This window comes from Emiliania huxleyi (assembly GCF_000372725.1).
Source record: "Emiliania huxleyi CCMP1516 unplaced genomic scaffold EMIHUscaffold_811, whole genome shotgun sequence".
NCBI lineage: Eukaryota > Haptophyta > Isochrysidales > Noelaerhabdaceae > Emiliania > Emiliania huxleyi.
In genome coordinates this window covers 1,861-11,889 of record NW_005195931.1, presented here as the reverse complement: position 1 = coordinate 11,889, position 10,029 = coordinate 1,861, and the positions used below count along the sequence as shown (strand labels likewise).

Genomic DNA, 10,029 nt, shown 5'->3' with positions numbered 1-10,029 from the left:
GGGCGGCGGCGGCGGCGGCGGCGCGCGGCGCACGCGTGCGCGCGACTGAGGGCAGGGGTGTGGATTCCCGCCGTGCACACGCTGCGCGCGCACACACCACATACCCTCATGAGACACACTGAGGGAAGGACGGAGCGGCGGCAGCGGCGGCGGCGGCGGCGGCAGCGCGCACGCGGCGCGCGCGACGGAGGGGCGGAGCAGCGACCGGTGCGCGGTCGCTGCTCCGTCTGTCCCGGAGCGCCGTCTGCGCGGGGTGCGTGTCAGGAGAGGGGGCAAGCTTGGCGGCGCGGGGACACGCGGCGGCGGCGGCGAGCAGGCGAGCGATCCGTGCGCGGTGAGGCGGCCGGCGAGAGGGCGGCGGGTGACGGGGCAAGGAAGCAGCCCACACCCGACGCGTCGCTCGAAGACTTCGACGCCTGCGCAGGGGCTGCAGGGCGGTCAGGGGGGGTGGTGACGAGGCGGAGCCGGCCGCGGGCCGGGTGCAAGGCGTTGTGAATGCCATGTGCGTAAGGCCGGGACGGAGGGGGCGCGCGGCGGGGGGCGGGGGCGGGGGGGGTGGGGGGGGACCCAGTCCGGCGCCGTATAGCTTGGGTCTCTGGCATAGCGAAGATGCGCCGTGCAGGTGACCACTGGAGGTGGCAACTCTTCGGAGCTTCCGGGGTGACATCTAGGGAGCCCTGGTCGTTTCCGCAGGCGAAAGGACAAGACGGATTTTTAAAAGAATTTTTCGATGCTTCGCACGAACGGGACTCCTCTCCTTAAAATCCCTGTGTGGTGGCGGCGTGCCGTCCTCCCATCCCTCCCTTGGGTTGTCTGTTTTCTTTCTTTCTTTCTTTTACACCACACTTCTGCTCGTGCAGGTGGGGACCCGGTCCTCCTCCCCCATCCCTCGTCTGGGTTTGCCTGTTTTCTTTCTTTCTTTACACCACACTTCTCCCCTAAAATCCCTGTGTGGTGGCGGCGTACCGTCCTCCCATCCCTCCCTTGGGTTGTCTGTTTTCTTTCTTTCTTTCTTTACGACTGGAAAACAAGAAGACAGTGAGCCACCATCCCTCCCTTTCGTATTGTTTGATCGTCCTTCCAAAATCCTGTATGTACGTACGTACGTTTAGCTTACTGGGAGAAAAGAGAGAGGGGGTTGTCTCTCTCTGTATGTATGTATGAATCCTGCTCGTGCAGGTGTGGACCCTGTCCTCCTCCCCTCGAAAATCTCCGCCAAGAGCCTCGCGGTGCAGGGGCCGCACTCCCGCACAGCGCGAACTCGCCGTGTACTGAGCTAGGCAGCGCGAACTTGAGATTTTTAGATGCCAACAAGAAATGTGGGGATGTGCCGTCTGAGCCTAACGAACGCAGCGCGAACTCGCTCCTGCCTATTCGCAAAGAAAGAAAGAAATAAAACAGACAGCCCAGAGGAGGGATTGGAGCTCCTGTCAACATTCCCTCCCCAAACCGCTTTCCCCGGACCCCCCGCGGCGTGGTGCTCACAGTCACACGTGCACTATCACGTGCAACACACCAATCCGAATGGCCATCGATGTCCCCGGTTTGCATCATCTATTCCCCCGATTGTCTCCCGTGTGTCTTTCGCCCAACCAGACCCTGACCCCACTTCCCCCTCCCCCGCCAACTTGCCCGCTCCGACGCTCTTGTCCCAAGCGTACGAAGCGCGCCCGAGAGACGCAGACCCCCCCCCCCCCCCCGCACCCCCCCCCACCGCCGCTGTGCGTCGTGCTCCGCAGCCGCAGGGTAGCCGCAGGGTCTGTTGCTCTCTGCCGTGCTCGCGCGGCGGTCCCGCAGGAACCCGCGCCCTTGCCGCCCGGCCGGGGCTGGAGAGGCTCAGAGCAGCCTGATGCCGCGCTCCTCGCACACGGCCACCAGCTCAGGCTGCTCCCTGTTCTTGTAGCCCACCTCGAGGTACTGCACGCGAGGGGAGGTGCGATGAGCATTGGGCGGGGGAGGGGCGTGTGGCGAGGGGGGGCGTCTCGCGCCTTCAAGCTCGGGGCGGCCCCCTCCTTGAGGGCGGCGGCCAGCGCCTTCCAGCCCTCGTCGTTAATCTCGTTATCGTAGGGATCGAGGTACTCGAGCCGCGGCGCTGCCCCCTCCTTGAGGGCGGCGGCCAGCGCCTTGCAGCCCTCGTCGCCAATCTTGTTGCCGCGGAGAAAGAGCGTCTCGAGCCGCGGCGCTGCCCCGCTCGCGAGGACCTCCGCCAGCTGCGCCGCCTCCGCGTCGCCCCAGCCGAGGTTGGCGTAGTGCAGCGCGGTCGCCTTGCCAAACTGCTCCTCGAAGGCGGCCTCGTACAGCTGCTTCACCAGCGGCTTGTCGTCCTTGCCGTTGGTGAAGCTCTTCGACTCCAGCTCCGCCGCGAACGCAGACGGCAGCAGCGGAGGGCGCCGGCCGCCGCCTTGGGTGCAGTCGTCTCGGAGGCTGTCGCAGTCGTACTCCTTGCCGGCGCGCATCTTGCCGAGGTCGAGCGAGAGGTAGCCAGCCTTTGTCAGGCCCGCCCAAGCGTTCTCGGTGGCGCACCAGCCGCGGTCAAAGTACTTGGCCACGTTGGTGCCCTCGGTCTGATCCTCCGCCTTGTGGCCGTCCGGGAAGGAGGTCAGCCGCAGCACGCAAGTGTGCTCGTGGGAGTAGAGCGTGCCGAGGCAGCTCAGCCCCTGCTTGAAGAGCGCGTTCTGCTCCTCGGTGCGCAGGACGCCGTTGGGGGGGTCGGGGTGCTGGTGCAGCGAGCCGAAGTCCCAAAAGACGCCGAGCCGCGGGATGGACGGAGAGGTGAGCAGGGCCTTCAGCGCCCTTGCGACGCGGGCGAGGTTGGCTCCGCGCGGGTCGGGGTGGTCCTTGGTCAGCCACGGGTAGGAGAGCGCGGCGACGGGAAGGTGATACTCGTCGGTCGCCTCGACGAGGTCGGCGAAAGAGAGGAAGGCCTCTTTGGGCAGCGCCTGACGGTGGGTGAGGACGCCGCCCGCCTCGGCGTGGCTGATGACCCACTGCGCGTCGAGGACGGCGACGGCGCCGCTCGCGAGGACCGGCTCGAGGTCGCCACCGCCGCGCTTGCGCCACAGCTCCAGCTTCTTCTCGCTCACGCCGAGATCGGTGGCGGAGGGGAGGGCGGCCGCCGGCTGCGTTGGCGGGGCGGTGTCGGCGGGCGTCGGAGCGTCGAGTTCGACGGCGGGAGGGCCGGGCAGCTCCTCGGTCGGGGCCTCGACGCGGCTGGAGAAGCAGCCCATCGTGAGAAGGCGATCGACTTTGCCCAAGGACACAGGCGGAAAAGAATTTCACAAGTCGCGGGGAAACTTCAGCAGGAAAGAAAGAATTCACGGTAATTACAAGCTCGCACAACACTGGGCAACCACACACCTCTCCTTAAAATCCCTGTGTGGTGGCGGCGTGCCGTCCTCCCACAAGGGTGGGCGACGGCTAGCGCACCACACCCCTCTCCTTAAAATCCCTGTGTGGTGGCCGTCTGAACCGCACGTGAGACGTGTCCCTCCAAGCTCCATTCACACTCTCAGTCCAAACGCTGCCGAGTGGGCGGACGACGCCCTCCCGACGGACACTCCCGACGAGGGAAGCAACGCGGAGGGAGGGGGGCGACAGCAGTACCATTGTCCAGATCGCCGCGCAAGGGAGAGAGATATTATGGTGAAACGTCTGAGAAGTGAGATGCGGCATGTACTCAAGAGAGAGATTTAGCGGGGCCGTCGGCGAATCCGGGCCCGGGAAGACAAGGGCGTCGAAGTGCAGCTGCTGCTGTTCGAATCGTTCGGCGGGTTCGGAAAGCGGAAAGGGGGTCCGTGAGATCCTCCGGAGAGCGGCGGACGTGCTACAGAACAAGCTGACGCGGGCCCAGTACCTCGATGAGGTGACTTGGACCACCAAGGGCTGGCTGGGGCTGCAGAAGCAGCGCATCTCAGTCGTTCTTCACACGGCCATCGCAGAGCAGGTCGTGAATGAGCTTGCCTGTGGCGGGGGTGGGCGGGTGCACGGAGCTAAGTGCCTCGCCACCCTCGCAGGAGTCGCTTAGGCGGCTCCCGTGGTGTACCTGTGTTAGTGCCAGTGCGCGCCAGTCCCGTATGTATGTATGTATATAGTAAGGTGAAGAACAGTCAGGCTCGGACTGGACACCAACGCGGTATGGGTGGACGCAAGACAGATGATGACGACACGCACGAGCGACACACAGACACAAACAAGCTCACAAGACACACAGCCAGTGGGCAGTCCCGTGCCCAGTGTTGTGCGAGGGAGTTTTGTTGTAACATTCTCTGAGTTGTGCGATTTGTGCACGCCGACAGAAACGATTTGTGCGAGCCGGTGCGACTCCTGCGTGCACGTAACGACGTCATTCATGCAGACCTTCTTATGCCTCCCCACGATGCTCGGCCTGGGGGCATCGGCCTCTGTTGAGACCGCATCTAACGCCACCCCGACTCGAGAGACGTTGTTCGCAACCGCCATCCTTGGCGGAACGTCAAACGTGGCGGCCCGGTCTCCCACGGGGTTCGATGCTCCAGCCTTTGCAGCAGCCCTCCAAGTCTTTGTCGACAATGCGGACTTTGATCTTTCTACAGAGACCGCTTCGATTGACTGGCGAACCAAGGGGAAAGTGACGGCGGTAAAGAAGCAATTCCGGGAGACGTGCTGGGCAGTTGCAGCGACGGAGCAAGTGGAATCATTGGCTGCGATCAAGTATGGCCGGCTCACGAATCTGAGCACGCATCAGGCGTGGTCGTGTGCGCTGGCGAGCAGCACGCCAACCTCAGCCTTGCCCAACCTTCCGTTCGTCCCTCCATGGTTCTTCCCGTGCTTCGAAGAAAGCTCGTCGTGCCAAGCGGTAGGATCTGAACTTCCCGGCTCCCACCCGGCGGTGGCCTGGGCATGGATGCGCCACCTTGGCGGGCTCGTGTCCGAAGAAACCAACCGAGAGCCACCAGAGAACTCCAATACAGGATGTGCTACCCCGGAGCCAGGCACTACTCTGGTAACCGTGGCACCAGATGAAGGTGGACCGGGCCGTTTATTTTCCTCCTTCCTGGGCGTGCCGGCAGCCCCCTGTGGGTGGTCGGCTTCCGTTTCTGAGGCACTCTGCCCCAATTCTGAAAATCAGCTCCGCCGCGCCATCCAGCACTCGCCTGTCATCCTTTCCATGGCACAGGATAACATACTCAAACTGCCTTACACCTGCACCTCAGCGCAGGACTGCGTTCTTGAAGACACCAACTGCGAATTCAAAGAACCCAACCATAATGTGCAACTGGTGGGTTACGATGACTCAGCGGTGGGCGGCCCGGTCTGGATTGTTCGCAACTCTTGGGGCGCCGGTCGGCTTCACAACGGCTACTTCTATGTGCGATTCAACTCGCCCAAGTGCGGTGTCGCCAGCCTAACAATGAACACGAAAGTTGAGTAGTATGGACACTCATGCTCGGGGACCTTGAGCAGGCTCGGCTTCATCAAGGGGACCGCGTGGACCCAAGACTTCCCCCGCTTGGTGCACCAGTCCCCCGCCTCGAATCGGCCGGCTTGTCGCGCTCTGGCCTCGCTGCGTGCAAAAAAGGGAACCATCGTCTGTGTATGTAGAGGTACTTTCTTCTCAAACAAGGTCTGTGAAGACCAGGGTTCGGGCTCCTAGCCGTGAGGGGGACTGCTGAGGGAGGGTGTAACCCTCCTGTGGAAAATGACAAACCATCTCTCAGTGTTCCATGCACTCAGCTAAGGACCTTCTTGACCGCCTCGTACGCCTCGTTCAGCTCGTAAATCGTCGGCACCCCAGCGCCGCCGCCACCCGCCTCGTCCCGCCCCACCTCCGCTCCTGCACCCACCACGTCGGGGTGCAGCTCTAGGGATCGCGCACGGAAGACCTGCCTCAGCCCTGCCTCGTCGATCGCGACGGCCTCCTCCACCCCCACACCGAGGACGGCCAGCTCCGCCTCGAAGAGGCTCATCTGGGCGCGGGGAGAAGAGGCGGCTGAGGGCAGGGGAAGAGAGGTTGCGTGGCGATAGAGCACGAGCAAGCGGGCCGGGGCGGCGGGGGCGCACCCGCTCTCGCCTCTCCTCCTCCCTCCGCCTGGCGCGCGACGCCTCCGAGTCGAAGAGAGCGCCCAGCAGCGACCTGCCCAGACCGACGACCGCCTTGGCCGCCTCCTCACTCTTGAGAGCGTCGACGGCCGCCCGCGCCGCCTCGAGCCGCGCCTCGTCGTCAGGCGTGAGGGTCTCGCCCGCGTCCAGCCTGGCGAGCACGTCCTGCGCAGGGCGCACCGAGAGGAGGCGTCATGGGGCACACGTGGGTGCCATCTCCACTTTTGCCACAGCCACCTCGACGCCACGCCACGCCTCCTCCTCGGCGCGTGCCGCGCGCTCCTCCTTCCTCCGCGCCAGCTCCTCCCTCGCCCTCCGCTCCTTCCTCCGCTGCAGCTCTGCCGCCTCCGCCTCCGACTCCACCGCCCGCTCCTCCGCCCTCTCCGCCGCTCGCTCCTCTGGCGACATGCTCGCCCGCGCAAACTGCTCCGCCGCCGCCGCCGCCGCCTCCTCCGCCGCCGCCCTCGCCGCCTCCGCCGTCTTGGCCTCCTGTCGCGCCGCACGCTCCCTCAGCTCTAGCGCCTCCGCCGCCGCCTTGGCCGCCTCGGCCGCCTCCGCCTCGGTCGCCGCGCTCTCCTCCGCCGCCAGCCGCACCTTGGTAGCAGCCTGCGCCTCCGCCGCCGCCCTCGCCTCTGCAGCCGCCCTCGCCTCCGCCTCCGCCCGCGCCACTGCCGCCTCCGCCGCCGCCGCCGCCCTCCGGCCCTTGGCGAGGCCGAGCTTGGCAGCCGGGCCCTCCGCCTCTGCCGCCTCCGCCTCTGCCCTGACCACCTCCGCCTCCCTCGCCGCCTCCGCCGCCTTGAGCGTCGAGCGAGCGCGTTGCTGCGCCAGCGAGACCACCCTCAGCTTGCCCTCCGCCTCCTGCGAGGCCCTCGCCTCGGCCGCCGCCACCGCCTCGGCCGCCCCAACCATCCCCGAGACCGCCCTCTCCGCCGCCGCCTTCGCCGCCTCCTCACCCTTGCGGGCTTGCGCCACCGCCCTCTCCGCCTCCGCCAACGCCTTTGCTGCCGCGCGCGCCTCCGCCGCAGCCGCCCCACACGCCGCAGACGCCACCTGGGCGCTTCCCTTTGCGCTGTCCGCCGCGCGCGCCTCTGCTGCAGCCTTTGTGCCCGCGGCGGCGAGTGCCGCCGCCGCAGCTGTCGCATCTTTTACTGCGCTCGCCGCCGCACCGCTTGCCGTCTCTGCAGCCTTCTCCGCACCGAGCCGCACCGTCTCCGCCGCCACCTGCGCCCGCTCTGCCGCAGCCTCCTCCTCCGCCGCCTTGCGCTTTGCCGCTGCAAGGGCCTTCTCCGCCACCCGCACCTCCGCCGCCCCCCTCGCCGCCGCCGCGGCCTTTGCTTCCGCCGCCGTCGCCACGCCCGCTGTCGCGCTAGCCAGCAGCGCAGCCTTGCCCGCAGCCTCCGCCGCCGCCCTCGCCCTCGCGTCCTCCGCCAGCCGCCTCGCCCGCTCCGCCTCTCTCACCTCGGCCTCCGCGCTCGCCCTGGCCGTCGCCCTGGCAGCCGCCTCCCCCTTGGCCTCCTCCGCCGCAGCGACCTCCACCGCCTCCCGCGCCGCCGCCGCCGCACACGCCTCTGCGGCCGCGCGGGTCGCCGCAGCCGCTCGCGCCGCCGTCGCTGCCTTTGCCCTGGCCTCCGTCTGCGCCGCCGATCTCACCCTGGTGGCGAGGGCGAGGGCAAGGGCTCGGAAGGAAAGAGCGTTGGGAGTGGCGCGGGGTCAGGCACAGTTGCACCTTCCCGCCTCGGCGCTCGCCCGCTCTGCGGTGAGGCTCTCTTCCACCGCCTTGGCCAAGGCCGCCTCGCTCGCCCGCCACGCCGCCTCTGCCTGCGCCGCCGCCTTGGCCTCGGCCTCTGCCCTCGCCCGTGCCGCTGCGCAAATCTCCACCGCCCGTCGGGTCGCGAGACCGGCGTCCACCACCTCCTCGCCAACGAGAGCGGCGGCCGCATCGGCGGCCTGCGCGGCAGCCGCTGCCTCGCTCTCGGCCACGCGTCTGGCCTCGACCGCGGCGGCCGCGGTTGTTCTGGCGGTCGCCTCTGCGGCCACTGCGCTCCTCTCTGCGTTGCGAGCCGTCCTCAGACTGCGTGCCTCTGCCGTTGCCCTCATGTTTGCCTTCCGTTGCGTCTCCCATGCTGCGGCTCTAGCGCTCACGAGATCGGCCAGTGCTGCCTTTGCCGCTTCAGCCGAGGCGGTGGCGACGGTTGCCCGCTCCTCTGCTAGCTTGAGAGCCGCGTCGTCGGGCGGCGCGGCTGCCTCTGCCAATCTGAGCACGCCGCTTCGTGCGAAGCGCGCGCTGGCTTCGGCTGCGACGCGTGCTCTGCTGCTTTCAGCTGCAGAGCAGCCACGTGGGGCTCGGACGTACGGTGGGGCTCGGACGTACGGGTGGAATGCGGCTGCAAGCAGCGTGGCGCAAGCACACACATTCGGCCGCATCACAAGGCACACTCACTTCGCACCCCAAAAAAAGAATTTAAAAACGCATTTCTCCCACAGCAGACAGGCAAAAAAGAATTTTACAACAAAACTCCCTCAAGCCCAGTGCCCAGTGTTGTGCAAAAAAAAGAATTTTAACAGGAACTCCTCGCACGACACATGGGGCACACCACAGGCGTATTCTAGAGGGGGAAAAGAAACGGGGAGTGAGGGGCCCCGCCACGAGAAGTGCGTTCTGGGGATGCAGAGCGTGCAAAGCGGCTAGGGATGAGGTCGCAAAAGAGGCGCGCGAGGCAAGGAGGAGACGCGGGGAACTGAAAGACTGGGACGACTGGAAACAAGAAGACAGTGAGCCACCACAGGCGTCGTTGGCGCACATACTGAGCGGCAGCTGCGCTGGAAATAAGGAAGAGGCGCGTCACTTTATGCGGAAGCTCGACAAACACACAGCGAGGGCGACAGCAAGAGTTGAACGGGAGGCGCCGGACTCAAAAGACACCGCCACATTCCTGAGACGAGCGAGGGCAGCCTCCTTAAAGGCGAAAGGGTCTAGATTTGGGGCGCTCGCCGAAGAGGAGTACGACAAAATAGCACCCGTGATTGCCTGCACGCTACCCGCACTCACGGACTCCATACCCGAAAGAAAGAGAAGGGAGCTCGCGGGAGAGGTGACGAGTGAACTACAGGTAGTGGGGAAGGCAGCCTCGATTGCCATACAGACATGGGTGCGAAACAACGACAAGACCAAGGCACGGGCAGAGGAACGAGAGAAGAATATAGGGTGGATAAAGCGCCTGTTCACGGCATGGAGGGTGAGCCACACCGAACGTACCGAGCGAAGGGCCGAGCGGAAGGAGGACGGGGAAGATGACTCAGAGGAGGACGAACCAGTGGAAATTCAGTTGTCAGATGTCACGATACATCCGAAGGGGACCCCATGCGGAGACGATGGCGGATGCGGAGAGGGAGGGGGTGGCAAGGGTGGCGGCGGTGATGACGGCCTTGCCGGACGGGGTGGTGCAGCGTTTGCGCGACCTATGTACGGGGCCAGTTCTTCCATAGAAACCTCCCTAAGCTCAGGTAGTCCGCCGTCAACACGTCTGGCCAGACGCCAATTTCCTGGACTGAGCACATGCTCTCGCTGAGCATGCTGTCTTGGATGTAGGATGAGCGGCAAGCACCGCCTCGCAAGCAGGTATCGGCGGGGCCGGCGCGTACGGGCGGGCAGGCAGGCAGGCAGGCAGGCAGGTAGGCAGGCAGGCAGGCAGGCAGGCAGGCAGGCAGGCAGGTAGGCAGGCAGGCAGGCAGGCAGGTAGGGTAGGGTAGGGCAGGGTAGGGTGGGGTAGGGTAGGGTAGGGTAGGGTAGGGTGGGGTAGGGTAGGGTAGGGTAGGGTAGGGTAGGGTAGGGCAGGGTAGGTAGGTAGGTAGGTAGGAAGGGTGGGTAGGTGGGTAGGTGGGTAGGTAGGTAAGTAGGTAGGTATGTAGGTAGCTCCTCCCAGGTCTAAGGCCGGCATTCCCTTCGTGTCT

At 65.8% G+C, this 10,029-nt stretch overlaps 3 protein-coding genes across 3 annotated transcripts in view; 1 reads left to right on the top strand and 2 right to left on the bottom strand.

Annotated features, from left to right (window-relative positions):
• The window catches only part of EMIHUDRAFT_372183 (hypothetical protein), a gene marked incomplete at both ends in the record, with an annotated part of 7,409 nt that extends 4,182 nt beyond the window's left edge, over window positions 1–3,227 (bottom strand). The window contains one exon of the mRNA XM_005759098.1: window positions 2,202–3,227. Within this exon, the coding sequence (XP_005759155.1) occupies window positions 2,202–3,227 (1,026 nt within the window). The remainder of the gene's footprint in view (window positions 1–2,201) is intronic.
• A 1,148-nt stretch (window positions 3,228–4,375) lies between these two features.
• EMIHUDRAFT_249682 (hypothetical protein) lies at window positions 4,376–5,410 on the top strand (the record flags this gene model as incomplete). The annotated part of the gene is made up of 2 exons (XM_005759097.1): window positions 4,376–4,981; window positions 5,156–5,410. 2 exons carry the CDS (start codon window positions 4,376–4,378, stop codon window positions 5,408–5,410), a joined length of 861 nt encoding a protein of 286 aa, XP_005759154.1.
• A 298-nt stretch (window positions 5,411–5,708) lies between these two features.
• EMIHUDRAFT_121189 (hypothetical protein) lies at window positions 5,709–8,175 on the bottom strand (the record flags this gene model as incomplete). The annotated part of the gene is made up of 4 exons (XM_005759096.1): window positions 5,709–5,945; window positions 6,040–6,243; window positions 6,316–7,729; window positions 7,805–8,175. 4 exons carry the CDS (start codon window positions 8,173–8,175, stop codon window positions 5,709–5,711), a joined length of 2,226 nt encoding a protein of 741 aa, XP_005759153.1.
• Between the last annotated feature and the right edge of the window lie 1,854 nt (window positions 8,176–10,029).